This window comes from Lynx canadensis, chromosome X (genome assembly GCF_007474595.2).
Source record: "Lynx canadensis isolate LIC74 chromosome X, mLynCan4.pri.v2, whole genome shotgun sequence".
Taxonomy (NCBI): domain Eukaryota; kingdom Metazoa; phylum Chordata; class Mammalia; order Carnivora; family Felidae; genus Lynx; species Lynx canadensis.
In genome coordinates, this window is record NC_044321.2 from 13,559,664 (window position 1) to 13,586,535 (window position 26,872).

Here is a 26,872-nt window from a genome sequence, read left to right on the forward strand (position 1 = left end):
CTTTTCCGTTTTTCCTTTCCTTTCCTTTCCTTTCCTTTCCTTTCCTTTCCTTTACCTTCTCTGATAGATGTAGTGTTCCAGCAAGCCCTGCTGATCTCGTTTGTGTTTCTTTCCCCCAACTCCTGATTCTTTCCTCCATACTTGTCTATTGCTCACGTTGGTCTCTGGCACCTATGGGAATAGTGCTGCTGGCCTTGTGTCCACAGAAGAAACTTCCAGAAGCCGAGAGGCATTGGGCATCCGGGGTCCCAGAGCTCTGGCCTGCTGGTCCCACACACAACATTCCACAGAGGGCTACCACCGCTTGTGTCAGAACCGCATCTCGGGTTCGCTGACCACCGAGCTCCCTCCATTTTGTCTTCTCAGCTGGGCCTTTTCCTCGGCCCTTCTGCAAAGGTGAAAGGCAAGTTCACAGGATGCGGGGCCTTCGTTCTTCCCCGACATCTGGTTTGATTCTGGGCAGCTAAATAGTGGCTCTGCCATGAACAACAAAAGCTAATTCACTGTGGTTTTTAAACACCAAGTGCAAATATTTTTCCTTTTCAGCTTGGGGTCGCTGGAAGGGAAAAAACAGGGCTGAGAAGGAGATTAACCTTTTAAAAACTATTATGACTTCCCATAGAAAATAAAACAATGGCATCATTTCCTTCCATTCGTGAGAGTCTTTTTGGGAGTGATTGTTGTTTGAGGCGAGACTGGGGATCCAAAGAAGATTTTTAAATACTGTTTTCGCTTGGTTTTCTACTCAAAAGCCCACCATGATTGCTTTTGAGAGCCCACCCAAATCCCAGTAAAGCCCAGGGCCACCCTCTTTGCTTTCTCTCCGCTCTGTCTTCGTCCCTGGCTGACTTTGCCTCCACCTTCTCTCCAGCCCCGTGGGTTCTTCCCTCAAGCAGGGCCCTGCTGCCCCGTGAAGTGGGGGGAGCGCAGGCAGGGGTGCCCCAATTAGCTGTACCGGAGGCAGTGGCCAGGCCGTCCGCCGATGCCACCGACCGGTGCTCGGAAGGCTCGAAATTCTGTCTGGGACCCTTCTCCAAGGTGCCAGCCAGACTTTGTGTTGATTTGGGCTGTCTTAACGCGTCCCGGAAGCTCAGCGCCATCCAACTGCTCTTCGGGAATGAAGTCACCCGTCCTGGCTCCTGCCCCACATGACTGAGGCGCGGAAGCATCAAACTCAGGGAGCCGACGCCATGGGCAGAGGCCTGGCGACCCTCTGAGACGAAAGCCAGGCCGTCTGCCTCGCTTAGTTATTTCGAGCGTTCTCTCTGGACCGGAAAACCAAGCTCTTCTCTGACTCGCCCTTAGTTTTGCTTCCTTCCTTCTCTCTACCCTTCCCGCTTTTGCACGTGGGCTCAGTTGCTGGGTTCAGGCGGGACGATGACATTAAAGCTATCGGAGCAAAGCTGTGGACATCCCTGAGTCCTCCCTCCCTTTCTGAGGACTCCAGAACCGGTCTGAGCAGGCTCCGGAACGGTTGGTGTCTGTGAAGGGGCTCAAGCGTTCTCGCCATGTACTTGACCCTTGACATCGGCATCACGAGAAGCTAACATACTGATACAGGTGGTGTGTGTGTTGGGGGTGGGAGGGGATCAGAAATTGACTTGCAACCTGAAGAGAGCAAACTCCGGTTGTATCCTGCCCCCCATCCTTTCAGGCTGTGCAAATATTTGCAGGCCTGCTCACCGACCTAAAATCTCACAGCCAGGTGAACCAGCCCCAGCCTGGTGGTGAGGGGAACGGCGGGGCGGCGGGGGGAGCCGTGTGGTGATGGCATGGGCTGTACCCCTTCTTACTCCCGGACAGCTGGCACGCGGGCTGGGGGGCCGCGGCTCCCTGGGTGGCGGTATTCGTCCAGCTTCCTGTCTCTGGCAACGTGCAAGTGGTTTCCATAGCCACGTGGCCCTTGGCAGAGCTCATCAAAGGGACAGGACCTTAGATTCTGCATTTCTCACGGTTAGCTTGGCTCTCGGGTGACACGGATGCTGCTGACCCCTGGCCGGCTGCACTTGGAGCGGCGAGGCCCTGGAACGGTCCCGCCGCATTCTGAGCGCGCGCAGGGCTGGGAGAGAAAGTGCTAAGCCCCTCCTCTGGAGACAGGGTGTGTCTGAGGCCGCCCAGAGTCCCGATTTGCCATTCAAGTGAACCCAGGGGGATTAGCAGCTGGCCCAGCACTTGGGTGAGACCATCTCCCCCTCCGGGGGGAGTCCCGGAGGCAGCGCAGATGTCGTGTGAAAATCTGCCACCCTCCTCGCCGAAGGTCGCCCTCTCTCGCCCTCCCGCCCCCCTGCTCTGCCTGCCGACTTCAGCAGATCAGCTTTCAGCTATCTGGGAGTCCGGGAGGGCTCTGGGTAGAAGAAAAGGCCCGTCCTGACGGAGCGGAGCGGGAAGCCAGCATGCCTCTGGCCTGCTGCGTGCCCCAGGATGCAGGTACCCGGGGCTCGCAGCGGTTCGGGACAAAGGGGAGGGAGCCGGGACGAGCCAGGCCCGCAGGAGAGGGGCCGGCGCCGCGGGGCCGCCGCTTCCTGCTCTGCGGGAAGGAGGAGCGTGTTTGGGGCCGAGCGGGAACCCTCTCACCGGAGCAGAGGTGAGGAAGGGCGGCCGCGCCTGACCCTCAGGGCCGGCCGTCGCGTTTGGGGCCAGAGACGCCTAAGCTCGGGGACGCCGGCTTGTCCGTCCGGCTGGCCGGCCGAGTGTGCAACTTTGTGCGCCTTCCGAGGTGTCCGGTGGCTTAAGACAGAGGACGAGCGTCTCTGTCTCCTCGGCTTGCACGTCTTCCAGAGGGCTCGGAGGGCGGCCCAGGAGGGGGCCCGGGCAGTGTTCTCCTGGAGCCTGGGGTGGCCGGGAAGAGGCCTGCCTGTCCCGCTCTCCACCCGCCCCTCCCGTCTTGTTGGAACTCCTCGGTGTCCTGCCCTCGTCCAGAGTCCCAGGGAGACTTCGGTATCTCCTGTGGCCCCGAGCGAACGGCCTTGAACTTCGAGTGCTCAGGCCCCACCTCTTCGATTTCTAGCTTCTGTTCCATCGGAAATGGCCTTAGACCAGTCGAGAGCCTGTCTTGACTTCTTCAGTCCTCTCCCCCCTCCTTCACGATACACCTTTATCGCGTGAGGTCAGCCACACAGTCGACCCCCGTTTGAAAAGTACTGAACTGTTCACATACTGCGCCCGGGCCGCCCTCCCGTGTGAGCTCGGGCTCCTGGACGTTAGGGACAATGCCTCTCCTACATTTCTTGTATAAGCTCCACCCCCTCTCCTCTGTCGTGGTGAGCACGCGGTGGCGGTGGCCGCCGGCCGCCGGTAGGCACACTGTTGAGGCGCCCGCTCTCCTCGCCCCGGCTGACCCAGCTTATGGCACACCTGCCTCCATCTCATCTCCGGACACTGGTGTGCACACTATGGGCGCGCGAGCACGGGCCTCGCCACCACCAGTAGGCTCGTCTGCGGCCCTGCCCAGCTAGAGCCTTGTTCCGCCCTGCCTTCTGGGAACACTCCCTCCGAGTTGCTTCTCCAGGCGTGGTGATGAGGAGGCACTGGTTTGTGCCTACTTGGTGACCTGAGATCCCCTAGGAGAGGAAGGCTACGTGCCCGTGGACCAGGCGGCTTCCGGCAGGTGCCACCGAACCTCTGTCCGTTTCTTCAGGGCATCGTGGTATCCGAATTTGGGGCTGGAGAAGTTGTTCAAATCCAAATCCCTGTCCGTGATATCACTTGTACTAACGATGAATACCATCATTCGATGTGCAGGCCATACCTCAGACCCACTAAGTCAGAATCTCTGGGGATAGCCCCGGACACCGGGGCGCTGTTTTCAAAGCACCCCAGGCAGACTCCAGCGTGCCGCCAGGGTTGGTACGAGGTAAGAACTCCACTCCCACTTGAACCCCCAGTTTCCCTCCGGAACCCGAGTGAGACAGTTAAGGACCTAAGTTCACACATTTGCGTAAGGATCAGCGGATTCCGGGGAGAGTGTCCAACAGCCAAGTACGATTCATCAGGCCTGAAGGACTGAGTGATGGGAGGGAATACCAAAGGAATGAAGCCCCTCCAGGTGCCGGCCAGAAGTTTCCAGTCTAAGCGTAAGGGGAAAGATGGCGAGAAGGCCTTTGGTACAGTTGGACCCAGTTTACTTGGGTTGGAGATCTAAGGCATGAGGGTGGCTGGCAGGCCAAGGAGGGGTAAGGAAGGTGACGGAGGGCGCAACCTTCTCGGAGCTCTGGCACTTTATAAGTTCAGCTGTCTCCTGGCATTAGTCTCAGGAAGGTCATGGTGCCCTCCCTGTCCCTGGATAGCTAGTTAGTTCACAAGTAGGGAGACCAGGCCCTTCATTAGAGATGTCTCCAAGCAGGACTTGGCAGATACCGCATTCAGCACAATAAAAGCGGGGGTGGGGGGGTGATGACTGCTTTTTGCCTCAACACAAATTTTATCACACCAGGTTTCATTATAGAAATGGTATAATTTTGGGTGTGTGTTTATTACGTAACCCAAAGTGGTTACTCTGATTCTTACCATCCTTCAAACCGGAGTCTCGAAGGGCGTTTTATTTATAGATTTAAAGCCATGGAACAATGGTTTCATACGATTGCCTTATAAGCATAGGAATAATTCAGGGGAAAATAAAACTCTGCTTTCTTTCCTCCTCAGCCCCTGCCGAGTCTTCCCAACTTGGAGGCAGGCGCAGCCATGCACCAAAAATGTTAGATCTTGTAGCTGATAGACTCAAAAGGGCTAGTGTCGGGTGGTCTTCGGGAACAGTGGAGAATGGGACTTGAGCTTCAGGCTCCCGCAGCAGTCAGCGTGCGGCGTCCCGGGGGGCTTGGGCCGGCGTGAGAGTCGCTTACGGTGATGGGGCAAGCTCTCAGGGCCCAGACCCTTATGCCAACCCACAGTCAGGGGCCCGGGTACCCAGCAGCTCCTGTCATTGTGTATGCCCAGATCTCTGGGCATTCATATTTCCCAGGAGCAAAGCTTGCACATCAGTGTGAGAGCATCAGCTCATGTGTAAGTTTATTCCTGAGAACCTCACGTTCAGAGGGAACAAGGTATGGGCTGCCACCGTCTCATGGCAAAATCGGTTTTGTCCATTTGGGGGTGGTTATTATTTTTAATCACTTGGTCAGATTTTGTGTTCACCTGCTTGAGATTTTAAACTTTATTTCTTCAATGCAATGCTTAGTTTAAAAGATAGGTCTGAAAACAGAGAGCTATAAATTTACCTCAGGAATACAGCTTTGGTAATTTCCATTGCTTTTACTATGTGGGCTTATGGTTCAGAGTTTCATTCTCTAGATAGTTAGGTTTGGGGGAGGCAGCATGGTATGGGGAGAATGGGCTCTGGTGTCTGCTGGATCTGGGTTCGAATCCTTGCTCTGCCATTTATCAGTCGTGTGGCTGCAACTTCTTTTGTCTTCTTCCAATAAGGATGAAATGGAAGAATGCAGGCAAGAGACTTGGCATAGCACACTTAGTAGCTGCTCAGTCCATAGTGGCTATGGACAACAATCATATTTATAATAGCATGCTCTGGGCACAGGCAAAATTTCGTGGCCGGGAAGCTGTTCTCTGTTTGCGTGTCTTAGGCAGACGGCCGGGACAGTGGGTGTCCTTCCTGGATCAGCCCACTCATCCTGACGTCCTCCAGAGGCACTGGCAGATGGGGCACGAAAACACCAACCGTGTACCTCGGGGAGGGCACGCGGCCACGTGTGACACTGGGTTGAGCGTGCTGAGACCAGCCAGAAAAAAAACTCAGCACGGCACAGAAATTGACCACTAAAAAAACTCCTCCAGAGTTTCCTAGGCGTTGTCTCATGCGGAGTGTTCCTAGTAGGACATCGGGGCTGTTCTGTCCCAGACCTGGCCTCTTTCCCAGCTACCCAACTGTGGTGCTTCCCACCGTGTAGGGCCTAGCAGGAGGCAGCATTTGGGGAGCTAAGCTTCCTGAAGCAGCATCTCTGCAAACACGACTAAGACACGGTTCTGCCCTTGGGGACTTCCATCCAAAGTCGGGAGGACACTGATCTGCGAGCCCCAGAAAGGCTGGGCATAGTACTTCGGGGCCCATCCACATGACAGAGGGACCCCCCTGTCCCTCCTGGGGTGGTGTGGCAAGCCAAGTGAGCCTGATGGAGGAGAAGACTTCAGACAGACTCTGTCAGGGTAAATAAGATGTATCAAGTTTGGGCTAGATTTTTGTTTGTGGGTTTTTTGGTTTTTTTTTTTTTTTTTTGGTTTTGTCTCACTTTGCATTTTAGAACATGATAGAATGAGCTCACTCTGCTGATCTTCAAAACTAAAAAAAAAAAAAAAAAAAAAAAAAAAAAAAAAAAAAGGACCTGGTCTCTAAAACCAAGGGAAACATTTTTTATAGAGCCAATATTTTGCATAAAAATTAAAGATGATTTTCATCGGGTTGATTCTCACCTTATCTAAGTCTAGTGGGTAGGGAGGGAGAGGAGACAGTGAGATTGGGAAGGGGTAGGGCCTCATGAAGCTACAAGCGACTGTCGTCTGCTGTCCACACTCTCTTTATCCTGCACAACCCCTCTGTATGCCAACTTAGGTGGAGATTCCTTGTCTGTGTTCCCGGTGGTCTTCTAGTCTCCTCTGAAGTCCACCTGTGCTTTTGAATACTCTGTTGGGTAGCATGGCTCCCTTCGTCCTGGGTGCCTCTTTCTGAGTCAGCGGGAATACTGAGAAACTCCACTCTCCTGAGGGGCGCTGGCCTCGAGTGTGGCTATGACTCCTTGACCTCGAGCGTGGTGAAGACCAGTGGCTCCCAGAATGGCAGAAAGGAGATGCAGAAGGGAATTAATCTCAGCTGTATCCTCTCGCCAGTGAAACACAGACCCGGTTCTTCAGCATCCCGAGGCCAAAAGGCAAACTCCACCAGGAGAGAGATGGCAAGTGTTTCCTCAGCTTTGAAGAACAGAGGCCTCTCAGGAATGTTATCTTTGCCCCTTTCTTGCCCCCACCCTACAATGGAGCAAAGAGGAAGTTTTGATTTATTCTTCAAAATGGACGAGTAAATCATGCTTCTCTCGCTGCCTGGTCTTTGTGTTATGTTTGCCATGGATGGCATTTGGCCATTAATAACTAGGTTCCCTCTTCCACCTAAGTTTTTATCCCTGGAAACCTTCACCAGCAAGTTAGAGCTGGATGATTAATTTTGAAGCAAGGATGTGCTTGAGAACGGGCGAGGGGCACACATCAACAGCCACCGAGCCCCTGGCTTAAAGGAGCGATAAATGAGTCATCCCAAGTGACGCAGGCCTGCAGCTTCTGCTCTGAAAGCCAGGGGCAATGAAGGGAGCCACAGGTTTCTAGTCCTTTCCACACTTACCTTAGAAGGCAAGCAAAATGGCCACCTGGGAGAATTAAGATAATTGTGCGTTGAGTGTTTTTCCTTGGAAAGAAGTTGATTTGTAGCTTCTCTTGATTAGCCTTCCCCCCGCTTCCGCCCCTCTTTTCTTGGCATTTACTTGCTGCTTTTTAGAAATTTTTTCACACGAAAGACATCATGGGTAAGAAGAGGAGATTTTATTTTGAAGAACAATGATCACATTAACAAGGTGACAGCAGATAAGCTAAAAGTCACTCCATTTTCTGCCGGGGAAAAATGTTCCTAGCCACCAAATAGCATTCTGCTTCTCTTTGTCTCCTCTCCTTTTACAGGAGGGTGGCAGGCCCAGCCACTGATGGACTCAGAAGAAATAACTAAGAGATAAGATATACCCTTGATTCATATAAGAAGGGAAGCTTTTGCGTTCAATGACAAAAAATGACTTCCTATTCCCCAACATTCTTGTGTGTGGAGCTCTCTATAGAGCAGTGACATTTCTCTGCCCTTGGTCCAAGAGTATCAGGTAGAAAATAACTGTGAAATCCGAAACTTGGTAAAGTACAAAAATCCAGTTCATTGCAACTGGGTAGATGTCTAGGCCAGGATCAGATTCTGTAGGTACAGAATCTCCCTCCACCCTGCCATGTAGTTGAGGCAAGACTGAGGACTCTCCCCACCTTTAAGGTGTTATAGCCACATCCAGAGACCTGACCAGCACTCAGTGAAAGAGCAGTCAGATCTAATGTGTGTGACTACATTTCCAAGTGTCGGAAGGAAGGAAGGAAGGAAGGAAGGAAGGAAGGAAGGGAGGGAGGGAGGGAGGGAGGGAGGGAGGAAGGAAGGAAAACAGGCTTCAAAACAACCAGAGAAAAATAGAATGGAGAATGGAGGAGGTGAAGAGGGAAAGGAAGGAAGCTTCCTGAAGGAGGTGAGATCTGAGCTAGGCTCTGATGGATTGGGAGGAAGTTGTTAGCTGGGAGAAGCATTCTGGGGTTTTCTCTCTCTCAGCTGCAATCTGTTCTGCAAGATCTGATAGGCTCGTCGGGAAGACCGAGTGCCGTCCGGCAAAGAAAGCACATAGCGCGGGCCGGACCCAGGCCAGGGACCGAATCAGTGTTTGCTGTCGCTGTCATCCTCGTCGTCAGCGTCATCATTGGGAGGTGGTGTCAGAAGTGTGTGAGCAGAGCCTTCGGGGTCCCTCGGAGACAAATGATGCTGTCAGTCACTGCTAATAAAACCCTTTTCCCTCTGCTCTTACCCCACTTTTTCTGAGGCTGATTCTCATCTTTCATATCTTGGCACACTTTGGTTAATATCAGTTCACCTCCAGCACAGTGAAAGCAGACTCAACCAAGTATCAAAAGATGTTTTGAGCCCTACCCTACTTCCCAATATAACATCTTCTACACCGACTTACGGTTTCGGTAGTGGGTGGGTATTTGAGCGAAGGTGTAAACATAAAACCCATAGCTTATGCTCCCACTTCTCTTGGGTCTTTGTTTTCAGTAACTTATTTTAGCAACTTCAAAAAGTATTCACTCGGGGTATTTTTTTTTTCTTTTAATCTGTTTATCCTCCAGTGGTTCCATTTGGGTCACAATGGAAAGATGTTTCCAGAAAGAAGCAACGAAACCTATTTCTCGCACTTGATTAACATAAAGTGCGGCAGTTAAGATAGAAGGCTGAGTACTTTTGCACCGTAAATGATCAGTATCATGTGTTTGAGAAGAGCTTGTCCCTTGACAGTGGGGACCAAGGGGATTTTAGACCCCGCGGTCGGGGAAAACCAGGATGTTAATATTAAAAGTCCTCTAATGACCCCTTATTGTGTGCTCAGCGGGGCTGTGCTGATTGCGCTGTCTTCCTTGTCCTCAGTGTGGCCCTCTGCTGCAGGCACAGCTATTTTGCTTGTGACGTAGATGGGGAAAGTGAGGCTTAGGATATTAATGTAACTTGCCGGGATCATAGCTCGGACGTTGCAGAGTCAGGATTTGGACCAGGTCCGTCTGACTCCAAAACCCACACTGTTTACCACGAGGTGATACCGCCGGCAACAGTGTGAAAATGATGACCCCCGGACTGAATGTAGGTGTGGTATTCTAAGGCTGTCATACAGGTTAAATATCAGAACACATGCTGTGACCTGTGCTTAGATCAACCAAAGCAGAGGCAAACTTTCTTTTGATGCGAGGGAGCGAACACCCATCAGCCGAGATGGCCCTCACCAAACTATGCCTGTGAGCTCAGAAGAGGTGTCAGACAAGGGACAGGACCAATAGTGTCGGATGTCTTGAGAAAATGGAGAGGGGGGAGGTGAGGCCTTTCACTTTCTCTTTCAGTTGCCAGTAATGACTCTCGAACTTTCTGCCAATGAACTTGACTGCCCCGTCGCTGCTACGTTCATTACTCAGCATTGTTTATCAATGGTATGTTGTTCAAATATTCATTTCCCAGGGGAGGGTTGTGGCGGGGATTTTAGTTTATCTCATTCAAAGTTTCGGAGCAAAGTAACAAGTAGCAGATACGATTACGGCTCGTCTTGGAGTTACAAAGCCCCATTTATTTTTCAGCATCTCCCTGCTACGCTCGGCCGTCTTCATACCTCCATCTGCTTTCCCAGATGTCCCAAGGCCACTTGTTCTGGCCGGCCACCAAGCTGCCCTGGGCCACCAGAACCCCTGTTGGCTAGGATGCAGAGGTCCTGGACTCCCCATCCTTTCTTGCGCTTTGAGATGATAGCGCACGTGCCCTTGAAGCCGGGTCCACCGGCCGGCACGGCGGCCACGCCGGATCGCGTGCATCTTCCCATCGCACCTGCTCTCTCCCCCGCTTCCAGGCCTGTGTGAGCTTCAGGACCTTTGTGACGGTGCTTTTGGCCTCTCTAGAATGCTTTCATGACCTCTCTCACCTGGCCAACTCCTCATCATTTCGGAAGCCGTGGCTTCAGCGTCACCTTCCTTGGGAAGCCCTTCCTGAAATTACCCAGGGTGATTCACACTTCTCCCTGTCCATGGCCCTTATGCTGTGCATGCGTGTATTTTAGTGGTGCTTCCAAGGGCAGAGAATGAACGAGTACCCCTGAGGGGATCTGAGCCAAAGGGTGGAGAAGGAGGGAGGACATGGGCACGGCCAGGTATGGCCCACCCCAACCTTCTGTAGATCTTAAGATTTCTTTATAACCATATGCATCGTCCTAAACATTCCTATAAAATTAGCACTATTCCCTAATTATTTAATATAAAATAATCTCCCCCCCAACAATTACTGAGTAAAACTAGTGGTTCAGGAAGCTCCCCCCACATCTATCCTGTGGCTCCCTGAGCCCCCAGACACAACACAGTGTACCTCGGGAGGATGTGTGATTCCCTCTGAAAAACACGTACATAGTATAGTATCTTTTTAGTCAGCCATTCTATGGGCTTCTTCAAAGTAGGGACTAGGCCTGTCATCTCTGGCATAGTATTGCCTAGAGTATTTGAGGTACTCGAGAAGTGTTGTTTTCTTGGAATGAGTGACTCTTTCTACTGATACTGGTCATGGTAAACAATCAGTGTCATTAATCCTCAAAGAGGCACACGCTCCAGCTGTAGACCCCAAGGTCTCTATCATCTGACTACTCTTTCTCTAGTTGGTCTTACATTTTATCGGGCACCAGCATTTAAGATTAATTTTTATTATTTTTATTTTTTTTACTTTTTGCATGTTTATTTTTGAGAGAGAGAGACAGAGCATGAGCGGGAGGGGCAGAGAGAGAGGGAGACACGGAGTCCGAAGCAGGCTCCGGGCTCTGAGCTGTCAGCCCAGAGCCGGACGCGGGGCTTGAACCCACGACTGTGAGATCATGACTTGAGTCAAAGCCGGATGCTTAACTGACTGAGCCACCCAGGCACCCCAAGATTAATTTTGAAAACCATCTTCTTGAGTTATGTTAACATTTATTTGCTATCATAACACCTGTATTGTTTTCCACTCTCTTTCACTGCACATGCGTGTCTCCCCAGCAATACTGGGGAGGAAATAAGCCTTGATGGGCCACCCTGGAACTCTAAATGCCATTTGTAACTTCTTTTCCATGGGAAAATGTGTCCTGAGTTAAAAAGAAAAGCTTACAAATGTACTCTGGGCCAGTCTAAGGCCAGAGACGGACTGTAATCAGGCATCAAATCCCACATCCTACAGCTTCACTATTAGGGCTTGCTGTCCATGGCCAGAGGGAGCGGGGAAGGAAGTCGAAAGCCAGAGACGCAGAGTGGCATCCCAGAATCATTGGAGCGGGCTGAGATGGCCTCAGATTAGTCCCTCCCTTACATCTCTCAGGGTTCTACCAGTATCGTCATCATTGGACCCCCCTGGATGTGTAGTAACCTTCCCAAGAGGCCAGAAAAATTCATTCTTACAAATCTTAGTGACATTTGCATCTCTATGATCCTAAAACTGTTCCCTCTCTGAGACTAATGAATACCTGAACCATCTAGTTGTCTCTCCTTTAAAAAAATCAATTTAAAAAATCTTATTCAGAAATACTTATGAGGGGAACCCTGTTACACTGTTGGTGGGGATGCAAACGGGTGTAGTCACTCTGGAAAACAGTATGGAGGTTCCTCAAAAACTTAAAAATAGAATTACCCTATGATCCGGCAGTCGCACTACTAGGTATTTATCCAAAGGGCACAAAAATTCTGATTCGAAGGGATACGTGCACCCCCATGTCTATAGCAGCGTTATCGACAATAGCCAAATTACGGAAAGAGCCCACATGTCCGTTGACCAATGAGTGGATAGGGAAGAGGTGGTGTATACACAATGGAATATTACTCGGCCATAAAAAAGAATGAAATCTTGCCATTTGCGGTGACGGGTGGAGCTCAAGAGTATTATGCTAAGCGAAATAAGTCAGTCAGAGAAAGACAAATACCATCTGATTTCACTCATGTGGAATTTAAGAAACAAAACAGATGAACATGGGAAAGAAAGAGAGGCAAACTGAGAAACAGACTCTTAACTATAGAGAACAACCTGATGGAGGTGGGTGGGGTGGGGGGAGGGAATGGGTTCAACAGTGACCGGGATTAAGGAAGGAGCTTGTTGGGATGAGCACCGGGTGTTGTATGTAAATGATGAATCGCTGAATTCTACCCCGAGACTAATATTGCCCTGTATGTTAACTAGCTGGAATTTAAATAAATAGGGGGGAAAAAAATAAATATTTATGAGTAAAGGAGCTCGTAGGTGCAAGGCAGCTTTCTAACACGTGATCTGTTTATTATGAAATTGTTCTTTGGAAACCTCCCACTGCCTCACTTCTCGTCCTTGTCACACCCCAGGTGGTAAAACGTGGGTAGAGGACTCCTGACCAGCAAGGCTGCCTTCTCTACCTGGCTTCTGAAGTGTAGCTCCAAGGACACCATAGGGACCATGGACTCTCCCCACTGGGTCATTTTTCTTTCTGTTGTTCGATTTGACCCCATCCTTAAATGACCTCATCCTTAAGCCTTCCCCACCAATAGGGCATGTAATACTGTTTTTATGTCTGCCCCGATCTGGAAGTTTCCATTCGGATTCCACCTAGAAGGCAACTAACGGAGGGCCCAGCTTAAAGCCTGAATCTGCTGTCCTGGCCACATTCTCAGACTGGGAAAAGTTGTTGGAAAGCCAGTTCAGAGCCTGAACCGTGAGAAACTACAAACACTTATAGAGAGGTTCGGTCCCCCCCCCCCCATAAAGTTTTTCAGTAAAACACCCCCTTTTCTGGAACATAGTAAGGATGTGTTTAAACCACAAATGTAGCACAACTGTTTAGGGTACAGACCAATATGTTTTCTCAGGACTACAAAGAAGGTTCCTTTCTCTCTCCTTCTCCTTTATATGTTCCTTATAAAACCTTGCCAGAGTCCACTAAAAGGGACGCCCCCCTTTCATTACATACACTTTTCCCAAGAAGTAAGATGAACTAAATTAATTCATTCACTCAGCACTGTAAATACCAAATGAAAAAAACCCATAGATGTATAGATGTAAATACTGCCTCTGTAATTATTTTTGTGTTTGTATAACTAGAGGGCACCGAGAGAAAGAAAAAAGAAATTATTCAAAGTTCAAAGGTTCCCAGATTTCCTAAGAAAATAAGAAACAACAAGCCCAAGCATCCACATGCGAAGATAGCGAACAATGAACTAATCGTTACTCACCAGCATTTTCTTCAAAAGAAACAGCTTTTGTTGAAAGCGGTGAGAATTCCAAATGCTGAACATTTTTTTCCTATCAAATAAAGCTGGTAACTAATGTAGCGATTAGGAAGACTGCAAGAGTTGAAATGGCAACCTACAGCCAAAGTTGAGAACCATTATTTCTTCCTTTCTCCGTCCGATTCGGCCCTAATTTGGTTTGTAATTATTCCTTTCTTCCTAGTGCTGATTTCCATCCATCTGTAAGTTTCCCAAGCGTGTGGGAAGGGGAGGGTGGACATCTCTTGCCCCTCCCCTGACCTGTGGCTCTGGATACCCTGTCTTCTTAAGGAGCATGAGCACCGTGGTTGAATATGACAAAACCGACGCCCCGTGCTAACACTCTGTGGTTTTCTGGGTCTGTGGCGTTGCTCCTCCGTTTCCTGGAGGGCTTCCGGGGTCACGCGTCGGCATTTGTAGACTTTCAGCACATCATCTCTCCCTCACTTCCTTCCATCCGCCGACGGTCTCTGGAGGGTGGTTCTGGGCCACTCACCTTGGTGATTCTTTTCCCCAAACCGTGTGACTCACTGTCAGCCTGAGAAGCCCAGGGTTGGAGGAGGGAAGGTGGGCTTCTGGGACAGAAGGCTGTGTGTTTTTATTTTATTTCACTTCAGTTTATGGAATTTGTGTTCAAACCAGTAGTTCTCAGCCAGCAGTGTTTGTTTTCACATGTGACTAGAAATTGATTTTAAATAACTTCCTTAGGTAACCTTTTGTGTATGGCCAGTCACCCCCATGGTTAGTAGCTGGAAAATCAATGGGAGGTTCTTCTGCTCTGGGCTGGCCCCGTCGAACTCTGCGGGGCTTACTTTTCGTCTGTAGTCATTCATCTGGGGCCGGACGACCCAGGCTGGCCTCCTTCACGTGTCTGGTAGTTAGCAGGCCGCGGGCCAGAATAAGGGGAGCCACTGGGCCACACGTGCGTCGTCGTCCAACGCACTAGCCTGTGCTCCAGGGAGAGTGGCAGTAAGCATGGGTAGGCACCAAGGTTGGCAAAGGTAGAAGCTGCAAGGCTTCTTGAGGCTCGGGCTCAGAACACATTCAGTGTCACTTCTAGCGCATTCTGTGGGCCGAATCTAGTCTTAAGGCCTGCTCAGATTCAAGGCAGAGAATCTGATGGAATGAACGAACAAGCACTGTAGCTGTTTTTGAAATCTACCATAATAACCAAACATCCTTATTTGCAAATTCTGTAAATATACAAATGAAAACAGATCTGGAGTTCTTCCACTAATAAGGGAACTCTCACTTACATTCACATAGACTTTATACCTGGGGAAGAAGCGGGGGCGGTCATTGGCCCGGGCAATGACAGTGAGTGATCCGTGTAAATACCATCTATCAATCTGTCGCATGGGTCATGGCAGAAAAAGGTTGCAGACAGCTGTCCGCGAGGCAAGGTGGTGAGGCAGAGAGAACGTGAACCTTAGATTCAGGCGGACCTGAGTTCAGACTCCCATCTCCCCAGAGTATTAACCGGATGGCCTTGGGCAAGTGGCTTAACCCCTCTAAGCATCAATTTCCTCAAGCATAAAACGGGAACACTACCTAAGGCATACGGCTGTTGCAGTAAATAGCCATTTCATGTTAGTTTCCTTCCGTCTCCTTAATTTTTTGAAATTCACAGGTAGTGACCATAGTCACTCTCTTCTACACAGAATCAAAGCTGCCCAGTCCCTTTTCCTGCCAGATACTGGCTTTTTGTTTTCACATATTGCAGATCTTTGAAAGATGACTTTGACATAGTAGTTTTCAACCTGGGATCTTGGCAGTCTTTGCAAAAACATAAGCTTACATAAGTTAACAACTCCAAGACAATTCTCTGTTTCGGTGCTACAAATTATTTCACGTTTTTGAGTTGTGCATGGCTGGTTTTTCTTTCTGGTCTGGTGGAATTCTGGAAACCCACCATCGGAAAAGCAGGCTTTGAAATAATAGAAGTTGGGCAACAACGTACGGGAACGATGTTCTCTCAGAAAGGATGCATTTACACTGGATGAGGTTTTCAAACACATCTAAGAGCTCTAAGTAGTGAAGTTGGTCTTTGGGGGCTGGAGGAGGCCAGATTGGGCAAAACCTCTGCTTCTCCTCTGATGCATTCCGTAGGGCTCCATTTTGGCTAAATCATCATAATTCCCACCAAGACAGCACAGAATGATAATGGTTTTATTTATTATTTTATATGCATTGCCAGTATATGCAAAGCTTTATAGCTCGCCATAAATCGAGAGGGATTATCGCAGCTGTTACTTATTTTAACAGGTCACAATACAGTAGTTTATGCCAGATGGTTTGGAGAATTTTGAGAGAGAAATTTTATACAGGCAGCCATATAGATACAAGCTTGGATAGTCGTACCCTGAAATTAATTTACATTTGTTATGATATAAAATATATATGAATAAACACATAGCTCCTTATGAACGAGTGAGCCATTTTATAGCACTGATTTCTTCTGGAAGTCGTGGGGTCTCTTGTGAGCAGTGGCGGGGAGACGGCAAGAGAAACGTGCCGCTAAAGAGAGACGGGAGTTGAGGCTCAGCCACGTCCATCGCCACAAAGGGGATTCCAGCTGGCTTCGGGGAAGTGAACTTTGGAGGCAAAACTGGGTTTCCATCATTGGAACCAAAGAGAATAAATAAAGCAGGGAATCCGCCCCACATAAACATAAGGAGAGCGTGGTGGGGAGTAGAGCTCGCATTGGGATCCCCAAGGTCACGAACAAGGTCATTCTGGGGCAAAAAGTTTACCCAGCCTGGGCAGATCACAGAATGTATTATCGCCCTTGCAGGTGCTAAAGTTTCTGTGTGGAGCGGTCAGTTTGGAATGGTCACAGAAATGGGAAGGAGAACTAAAAGCACTGATGATCAGAAACCATTTCAGAAGGTATTTTGGGTTCCAGGTTTCACAGAACAATAGGCTTCCAGAATGCCAGACCTAGAGAAAGCCTTATAGATCATCTCCACCCTCCTTGTCTCATAGATGAAGAAACAGACCAAGTGGTCACCTTGGTTCTTTCAGTAAAAAAGTCAAGTCAGACTGTCAAGGTCTTTGGACACCGTCGGCTTCCTCCAGTCTCCATGTCACCGGTCCGCCCCACCGACTCCCCCGCTGTGTGCCACCTTGCGCTGGGAGAGGACCGCATCCCCACCATCAGAATAATCCCAGGACCAGGTGGAAAGCCCAGCTCGGTTTTCTTGGCAAATCGCCCCAAGACATAAAGTTAATTCCCCCTCTGGAACAGGAATAGAATTACTTAGTTTTTTCAAGTCCGTTCTTCTAGCTCCTCTAGGCGAGGGGCCAACTACTATCTGTTGGTGTCTGCAAAACAAGGAAGCAGAAGAGGGGAGTTTAAAACAGATTTGGGCCCTATAACGGGTATAATCTCCATGCAGAAAAATCAGGAAGTGGCGGTATTTTGAAAGCTGAATAGCCCGTGAATGTCAAGCGACGGAACTAGAAGCTTTATTGTGGACTCCCCCAAGATGACTAGTGGAAAAACTGAAAATCTGTAGGCTTGGTAATACTGAAATGCCCCGCCGATTCCAGAGATGCTCGGCTTCCAGTAGCTTTGGCCGTCTGGAACACGGCTCTAAGCCTGAAGGTAAGTGAGGGGGGAGCTCCCCAAGGCTGCAAGATAGTTGCCAGGAAGCCCGTGCAGGCGATTCAGAACCTGGCCTGGGTTCTTGCTCAAACCATTAGTAACTCTTGTTTGATGAACAGATGTTACCGAGCCGTGGTGTCTGTTTTCTTCAGCTCGCTGTGGATTCAAACCATGGGGAAGGAGCCAGAAGGAGGGTGAGGAGGGAATGCCAGTGGAGAGCTGAATATCAAGGAAAGAGCTTAGAAATCTGAAAAGGAGGCTTTGAAATGTGTTACCATAGAGACCAATAATAAGCCTTCTTAATAAAGACCCCAAGTAATCACCAAAGCATTAAATCGTGTTTCGTATCATCTGATTAAAGAGATAGGGAAGCGAATCGTTCAAGGTAGGCCAAATTCTGGCAGTAAAATCCTCGCCGCTTTCGGAGGCTTTTTCCTCACGTACACTGAAGTCTCATGCAGGTCAGCCTTCGGTCATTTGGGTGGCAGGGCTCCTTCCGTCTCGGGGTTCCAGCACCCCCGTAGAGCATCTGTGTCTAGCCAGCGGGGGAGAGAAGGGAGCGTCCGGAGGAACGGGTGGGAGTTTGTGTGGGCCGGGCCTGGAGGCAGGGTGGCTGCGGGAGAAAGGTGGAGACGGTCTGGTGAACTGACTAGCCACTTTCTTCCAGGGAGAGTATAGACTAAGCTTTCAAATAACAAGGGGCTGGTGGTTGCACAAACTAGCCACACGCAAACTCACCCACGTAGACCTCTGTGTTTCCTGGCAATACCAGGCAAGGGGAATATTTGTGTCCTGAGCCACAATACAGAGCATGGGCTGGCAGACTGTGGCCCGTGGGCCCAGTCTCACCCACTGCCTGTTACCGCGGATGAAGTTTTAGTGGAACACGGCCACGTCCGTTCATCGTGAGCTGCACACAACAGCAGCGTGAACTGGCTGCAACAGACGCGGCGTGGCCCGCCAAGACTACGGTCTTTACTCTCTGGCCCGTCACAGCACGAGTTTCTGATCCCCGCTCTAGGTCACCGCTGGCCTAAGGGAGGACACGTGTGCGACTGTTTCTTCCTGGGACCCAGCATCCTTGGCTTCCGGTCAAAACAAGCGGGATACCCACGCGGACGGGGACGTAACCTCTGCCCTCAGAATGCCAGCTCCGACGGGGCCCAGACTCCGCCCCGTCCCTGCCAGCACGTAGCATGGTCCGTGGCATCTGAGAGATGTTCGATAAATGCTTCTGTTTGGCCCCTCAGCCACAGGAAGAATCAGGTACCCTGACCACCACACGGGGGACAGGGAGCCCGGGAAAACGACAGTATGAGCGTGCGTGTGGAGACTTCCAGCAGTTGGGAAGGAACGGCCTTCGTTGGGTTTTTACCATGTGCCAGGTGCCACCTATTATTCTGTTTACTCGCCCTGACAGCCCTGTAAGTGAGGTGTTACTGTTTGCATTTTACAAAGGAGGAGACCAAGGTTCAGAGAAGTCGAGTTATTTTCCCAAGGCCACACCGCTAAGAGCTGGAGGAGCTAGGATTCAAACACAGGTCTTCCTGGGACAAAAGCCCAGGTATTTTCATCTACACCATGGGAATTGCTAAAGCTTTATTCAAATGCAGCCCAGCGACATCGTTTCTTTTCATCGTCGCTGTTAACAACAACCTCACTCTCGTAAAGATCAATGCGGAGGGGCGGACATGGCCGTTTTCATGGCTTCACGGAGTTCAGCCAAGGCTCTCCCTGGATAGAGCAGGCCTGAAAGCCTGGGGCAACACAGTTCAACCCTTGGGATGTGTGATTAGTGACTTGGCCACCGGCTCCCCGTGATCTTGCCAGGGATCGCTGTAGAAGGTGGCCACTTTGCTCACCGAAACATAAATTCTCATGTCAAAGCCTGAGTAGTTGGAGTCACTTGAGGCGGGCAGCTCCCGGTGTCCCTGGTGGAGTGGGTCTGGGCGTGCGTTAACACACAGATCTCCAGGCCTTGCCGCGAGCCTCTCCCCGGTGCTGGTGTCACGAGCCCCCAGGTGCTGCTGGTGCCACTGATCCTTTGGTGACCGAACCCAAGGGAAAGACCCCCCCCCCCCCGTTTCTTTTCAGAAGCTCTGACTGGCATCCCGCCCACCCCACGCTTTCCGCTCTCTCAGTCCTTGTGGAAGTCTGAGAGGCCCAGGTCTGCCCTTGGCGGGCAAACCTGCTCCCGTGGACCTCTCGCCGGACATCTGGCACTCTGGATCATGCTGCCTTCTTGAAACCGTTTTGTCCCTTGGCTTGTGAGATAGGGCCCTCCCTCCCTGCCTCCCGGTCTCCCGCTTCTCTCGCTTCTCTCGCTTCTCTCGCTTCTCTGACTCCTCTCATTCTGATGGCCTCTTTTCCTTTGCCCACCGACGCCGTCAACTTCAGGGTTCATGGCTGTCTTCTCAGCCTCACTGGGGGAGTAGTGGCCATGCCACTTCTTCCCTCCCCATCCTTCCTGTCCTAGCCACACACTGTCTCTCCCGGGGAGGCTCCAGCCACATTCCCCATCCTTCCTGGAGGCTGGCAGCCGTCCGAGGAGGTTGGTGTGAGTGGGGTCAGAAGACAGCAGCCAACCTAGACTAACTCGGGTTGGATGCGCTATTTCATGTGACCACGATCATAATTCATAGTAATGCCAATTAGGAAGTGCCCTACCCGTGCACCTGCAAACCCCGTGATTTCTTATGACCTTGGCAAGTCAAGTGTTTCACCACAATTTGTCAATGATGGAAGAGTCGCAGGCCCCACGGACCGGGTACTGCCCACACATGTAAATGAGCCTGGGGCATAAACCTCCCTATTTGAAGACGGACGACCTGGTCAGAAAATAGTCATGTTTTCCTGAAATGGGTTTCCAAGGCATCAAGACAAATTACCTACAGCTGTGCCCCGCAAGCCATCTTGGGATGATTTCGTTCCCTGGTCTTTCCCCCGTGTTATATGTTGGGGTATATCCCGTAAGTGTTGCAGTGGCCCGAAACGGCTTTTGGTCTTTCGCATGCCGTTGTCGTATATACAACCTAGCAGCCTCAGGCAGGGGCACGCACTGCTGTGGTTTTTAGCCCTGGTTCGACACCATAGCTGGCTTAGTAAATCACCCTTCCCTGGAGATCAGTTCATGGCTCTGAAGGCATTGTGTCTGCAGTGTTTTTAAGCCTGAGCAGGGTGAGTTGTATCTAGCATGCAAGGTCTCAGGGACCGGGGATGAAGAGGGGGAAGGGACGCAATGTTACAATTTGCGGGCTGCTCTAGTCCTGTTACACACGGGGCGCGGGCTCCGCGCCAGTCTCTGTCTTCCCTCTTGCCCCGGGGCTGGAGGAGTTGGCGCGGGCGTCTCGTCGTCGTCTCTGATTCTAACGCTGTTGGTCAGAGACTGGGGACAGGGGAGGTGAGAAGGGAGCCACGGGGGTGCGGTGCTGAGCAGCCGCGGCCGGTCCAGCCTGTTGGTGATGTGCCGAGCCCGCCGCCACTCCGGGCATGGGTAACACGCGGCCCCAGCGGCCGCACCACCGGAGGAGGAGACGCACAGGTACCCGAAATCCGGACCCAGGATCCTCCGCAACCCCCGGCTTGTCTACGCTCACAGGGCCGGCTCTGTGGCCCGCTCCCGCGCACCGCCGAGTTTGGGGCTGGGGGCCGAGTCCTGCGGCTCACTGCGGCTGGCGGCAGGGGACGGATTATTTTTAGCAGGTTCCACTTTAGCCCAGTGGAACCGGGAGATGTTCGCGGAGCCGGGTGGTTGTCTGCAGAGCGTTGGTGCAACCGTGCCTGCTGCCCGGGAGGTTTGGCTGCCGCAGTCCCCTCCATTCACTGGGCTGTAAATCGAAGCTGTCTACGCGGGCGAGGCGCTCGATCTCAGCGTGGCCCTGGGGCTACGTCCCGCCCAGGTCTCCCGGCACCTGATTTCCCAGTGGTCAATTAGGTGTCTCAGCCTGCAGCATTGAAGCAGTGGAGGGGCCAATGCCCCGGCTTTGATGGAGCGCGCCGTGCGCAGAGACCTCCCCAGTCGACTTCCTCATCAGAAGGCAGCATCCATTCATAATTCTCTCTCTGCCTGTGGACCGAGTTAGGCTGGAGCTGGGCATGGACTCCCGCGATCTCCCTTTTTGCATCTGAAGGAGAAACTAAGATAAAAGGCAAAAGGAAGAAGGAATGCGGTCCTAACGCAACAAGGCGCTGGAAAGCCCCCGAGAGGCCTCTCCTTTGCGGGGAGAGGGAGAAGAGGCAGATCGTGAGCCCAGCGCCCCAGCCAGCTGCTGCTTCGCTGCGGAGCCGGCACGCATGCCTACCTCACCTGACGGCCGCATTCCCGGGGAGCCGGCACGGGGCCCGGCGGCGCGCCCAGGGCGCACGGGCGGTAGGATTTCTGCACCGGGAGAACGATGCGCGGGCGGGCTTCCCAGGGCCGAGCCCGAGCCTGAGCGGGCGCCCGCGGAGGCTAGCCTTGGCGCGGTGCCCCACCGCAACCCCCCGGGATGCTCCGCGACTCGCAGCCCAGGCCACTCCGGTGTGTGTGAGATGGGACTAGCCTGGGGGGAAGGGGTATGGGCAGGTGACATCATTTTAAACTAATGTTTCACACCTCTGGGTGGTGGGTGAACTTGGGGGACGGAGGAAGCCAGAGCCGCAGCCCCGCCGCGCGCGCCAGCCTAGGAGGAAATCTACCCCCCCCTCCCCGCCCCTAGCCAAGGTTTGAGAGTCCGCTCCCCTCGGCAGAGCGGAGTGAGGGTGAGCAGGCGGTCAAGGTGGACCGCGCTAAGCTCTGAGGGGCGAGGGGGAACTGCTCTGTCTTCCTGGGGTCTTTTATTTTAAGCATATTGCAGCTGCAGCTTTGAAGTTTGCCGCCTCCTCCTCACCCCTCATCCCGGGTTCTGGGGCGGGGCGGCACTTTTCCACGCGGCTACCCAGGCCCAAAGCAGCTGAACGGAGGCGGCTGCGGGGGGCTGCGGGGGGCTGCGGGGGCTGGGGGTGGGTTTCCTCCCGGGGGCACGGGGACTCGAGGGCTCTGTGAAAGGGAGCGCGCCCTGAGGCTCAGCCTTGCGGGAGCTCCGACGGCTGGGGAGAAGTCAGGGATCCAGCTAGGTGTTCCATCCTGTTTTCCTGCCCTGCCACTTGGTGGTGGGCGACATTTTGCCTGTGCAGGGGTTTCACTGTCATGGAGCTGGCTGTGATGCCGTGAGGCAAACGGACGGTTAGGATGAGCTGGAAGAGAGAGGCGAGAGAGCTGGAGCTCTTCCTTTTGTGGCGGCGTTAACCCTTTTGAGCCTGCTCCTTTGGTACACCTGTCCACCTGGGTCACCATCTGTGGGCGTGAGTGGGGCGGCCTCGCGGAGGCGCCCTGCCAGAGTTGGTGGGCCAGAGCCGGTCTTGCCCAGGCCAGGAATGTGAGGGCAGTAAAAGAGCAGAGCCCCAACTGGTGTCCCCTTAGGGGAAGGTTAAGCGGCGCCGGCCATGCTGGCGCACGGTGTCGTAGCCATAGTGTGGTTTGCGCTTGAGTTTGGGAGCTCTTGTTTCACGAGGTTTTTATTTTGCGGTTTTGTGCCTCCCGGTCACCAGTTCGCTTTTCACAACCGCTTGTGAGCAGGGCAAAGATAACAGCATCTAAAAATAGCCTCGCGGCTGGAGATGCAGCCTACCTTGACCCCGCTCTTACAGGAATGGGGTCTCCCTTCCCAGCTGCGTGAGGGCGAGAGCCAGACCTGGGACCCCCACCCCCCACTCCCACCCCCCCGCAGCGGGAGAGCAGGCCCACAGGCCCTTCAGAACTGTTCAGCGTCCAGCCTGAGGGCAGGGCAGGGATGTTGTGGTGCTGGTCTCTGTGAGAAGGGCAACGTCTCGTCCATTCCCGGGTGAGGCCCAGAGCCACTGAGCTGCAAGATTGGGGGATGGGAGCCCAGACAGGGACCCCTTCTCCGCCCCCGGCCACGGGCATCTGCAACTTTGCATTCCGTAGGAGTTCCACCTAGCCATGTATATGGGGCTTGCTCCTCTGTGCTTCAAGGGCCAGCAGGCCACGCCCCAGCAAAGGAGTCTGGCCCAGAATACAGAGGGACCAAATGGTCCAGGGTGGCACTTGAATCACATGCCAACTTCCTCAGTGCACATAGTAGCCGGGATACCACTCTTTCCTTCCCAGATGGAAAGCCCTGGACAGTTGAGTGATGAACCTCTTCCTGGTAACTGAAGGGTACCCATCTGTCTAAAGGGCGCCACCCCCACTGATGGAGAAGGTACCACATGGAATGGAGACGGGAAGGGAGTGGGGCCTTTTGAAAGGTCGCAGTGGATGGCAGGAACCCGGGTCTACTCCTGTGGATCATGGATGCTGAGAGCCTGCTAGGCCTCTCCCATTATTTATTTTCAAAACCCACGCTCATCTTTTCTTTGGAAGCAAAGGTGGCAAAGTCCAGCTTGAAGAAAAAAGGTCTCCCCTGTTCTTGATTGATTGAATTATGGTATTTTATTTTTGCAAAATTTTTTTGCAATTATTTTGCAAAAATTGCTGAAAATGTAAATGCCTAATTTTCTACAGTGAAAGAAACAAACTAAAGAATATGGGAATTTAGGAAGGAAGGTATGAATCCCCACTGTTAGTTCTCTATTCAAGAGAGAACCTACCAGGTCATTCTCTCCTCCCTTTCAAAGTGAATTTTGATTTTAACATTTTACCTTTATTTTCTGTACATCATGAATATAACCACTGGTCAAATATTAAGATAGACAACTTGATTCAGGGGAGGGAAGAGACCAGGAAACAGAAAACACCTCTGAGAAATCCGTTGTTCCTCTCGTCATCTAGTAGAGACTTGAAAATAGTTGCTACTTTATCTTTGAAATGGTGCCACCATCGTTTTGTTCTCTACAGACGATGCAAAAATACCGCTGATTCAATGTAGCCAAAGGGCCCAGTACAACAGTGGCTAACTCCCTGGCCCACTTAGAAGAGTAGATGGGAAGACCAAGTGTTGGAATTCAGATTTTACAAAAATGTCATCAGTTTTGCTCTGCCTGTACCAAACAAGATGTCAGTGACCCTTTGCTCTTAAAAAAAGGTGGGGGAGGGGGGGTGCTTTCCCTCGAAGTTCAGAACCTGAATTGGTATTAATTAGAGACACTGGGCATGTTGGTCAGCGAAGGCCAAATATTGTACCAAATAAGCCCCAAATCTCAGGAGCTTAACACAAGGCAATTTATTTCTTGTCGCATAAAGTCTAATCGACTTTTGGCTTGTGATGACAAGGAGCCCCATCTTCTGCCTTCTTGCGGCTCTAGGATCCCATAGGGCCTTGGAGTCCTTCCTGGGTTGCTCTGCACCCAGCCACCAGAAGGGGACCGAGAGAGCGCGGAGGACTGCCTGAAGGAGCACACCTTATCTCCACCCACATTCCAGGGGCCAGAACTTAATCACGTGGCCGCATCTACCTGACAGGGAGGCTGGGGAACGTAGTCTGTGCCATGGCCATAAGCCATCCGGTACGCAAGACACCCTTTCTTAGCTCTGCTCTGGGACTTGGGTTTGGCTCTGGACAAGTCGTGCAGCTACATACAGATCTCCATCTTTACGATGGTGGTAAGTCCACCTGCCCTTTCCTGTCTCACAGGGATTTGGGAAGGTATAGAGATACACCTCCGAGGAGGGACCTTCTGATCTCGCCTTTTTAGGCGGGGTCATTGTGTCATTATCCGCGTGTTATAATCACTTGCCCAATGTGACACAGCTAGTTTATGGCAGGGCTGGAATCACAACCAAGTTATATAGGATACAGCTTCAGAAAGCTGATGTATAGTCTCTAGATGGCCTTTCGTTGTGTACAATCTCTAGAAATAGCTATTCATATTATTTAAAATCCACGTGAGACTTTTTCCCAGTTGTTAAGTATCAAACCCCTTATAGTCAGGTTTAGAATAGCCAGGGTACTGGTCTATGCCTTGTGCATATATTAACTCATTTAATCTTCACAGTCACCTTGGGAGCTAGGGACTATTATCCTCACTTTATCGATGAGGACGCTAAGGCACAGAGATTAAGTAATTTGCCTATGGTTTTATGGATAACAAGTGACAGATCTGGGATTTGATCCCAGGCAGTTTGGCTCCGGAATCTAGCCCTGGATTATTTTACTACACGGCCGCTCTGATCTGGTGGACTCCATGTCTAGCCCTGTCTGGTGTGTCCAATCAACGTAGACCCTGATACTCAGGCTTTAATATTCTGAGTTTCCTCTCTCGGTGAGTGACCTTGAAGGTCCATGACAGGGAGTCATTTATAAATCTGCTGAGGCATGAATTTGAGCCCCACGCGTATGAAATGGATACACAGGATTGTGCTACTTCGAGGAAGCCCAATCCCCAACCTCCAGCTCTGACAGCCCCGTGAAACTTTTTTTTTTCCCTTAAAAAATTTTTGGGCTACTCATTACGGGGTAGGCAGCACCTGCTGTGAAGTAATAACAAGATGGTTTCCTGGCAAAAAGCAGCCATCACATGAGGGAAGGACTCTCGAGTGCGAGGTTAAAAGGGACCTTGGTGATTTGGTGGGGGTGGGGCAAGGTGAACATGGTCACTTGGCTTGAGGTAATTGCTGGTTGGGGTTGTTTTATTTACTGTCGCATAAGAAACTACCCCCAAGGCTTACTGGCTTAGGAAACAAAAGCCAATCCGCCGGTTCAGGATTCTGTAGTCTGGGATGAGCTCACTGGGCAGTTCCCGTGATTCTTGCTGGTGGTCAGGTGCATTGTCACCGGGGTGCCGGGCTCAACTGGGGTGCTGGCCGGCTGCTTCCTCTTTCTGTGTTGACTTGGGACTTCTCCCCCTCCAAGCAGAGTCTCTACACAGTGTCTCCAGCAGGGTCACTGGACTTCTTAGCTAGCGGTTTAGGGTCCCCAAGAGTGCAAAGGCAGAAGCTTCCGGGCCTCCTCCAGGCCAGGCCTGTGACTTGTGTTGCCAACAGAATGAGGCCAAGTCACAGGCTCCACCCAGATGCCAGGACGGAGAAAGGAGCCGTGGGCATGAAGGCCAGGTGGTGTGGAGACAGGTTCCCACACTGAAGTCGGAAGCCGCTGTATTTACAAACGCGAGGATTCCCGTAGGTTTCAGGAGAAGTTGACTCTACAGTAAAATGTAGGTTAAATAAAATCCATTCCTTTCACTCCAGTGGAGAAGGACTATTATATATGCTTGGTCCTTTCTCCGTCCCCCAACTGACAAACCATTTATGCCCATAAAGCCCTGAGGCTGTGGGTGTGACTGCCCAAAAGGAAAGGGGCTGGAAGCGCCTGGCTTCCCTTGCCTCTCCCATATTTGCTCCCAAAGGTCTCACTATTTAAAAAGGTATCGGTATCCACCCCGAGACATAAACGAAGAATGCTTTCTGAAAAGTCAGTAGCGTAACAATTGGATCGGAAGACAAGGCTATTTCTGATCTCATCTACTCTTCCCCGGCGGGTCACCCATTGCCTGGTGACAGCGTGCACGGCGGGAGCCCCTGGCCCCCTCAGGAGGTAGAGCTGCAGCCCTGCAGACACGGGCTCATGCGCTCGGTCCTCCAGGGCCCCACTTCACGGCGCCTTGCCCAGGCCCTTCAGTCACCGCAGTCCGCTGCCCCCAGACCCCCTTCCTCCTCAGGACTCAAACACTCACCAGTCAGAGCTGGGCACCGGTGGCTAACAGCTCACAGCAGTTCCCTCTTCC

The 26,872-nt window shown here is 51.6% G+C and overlaps 1 protein-coding gene across 2 annotated transcripts in view; it reads left to right on the top strand.

The window, feature by feature from the left end:
* NHS (NHS actin remodeling regulator) overlaps positions 1-26,872 on the top strand; it is a 345,377-nt gene that overhangs the window by 235,253 nt on the left and 83,252 nt on the right. The window contains exon 1 of one of the 2 annotated variants that reach the window (XM_030304639.1): positions 2,120-2,427. The exons of the other annotated variant lie outside the window; for it this stretch is intronic. Coding sequence (XP_030160499.1) covers positions 2,394-2,427 — 34 coding nt within the window. The 5' untranslated portion in view covers positions 2,120-2,393. Of the gene's footprint in view, positions 1-2,119; positions 2,428-26,872 lie in introns of those variants that run through there. 2 annotated transcript variants of the gene reach the window in all.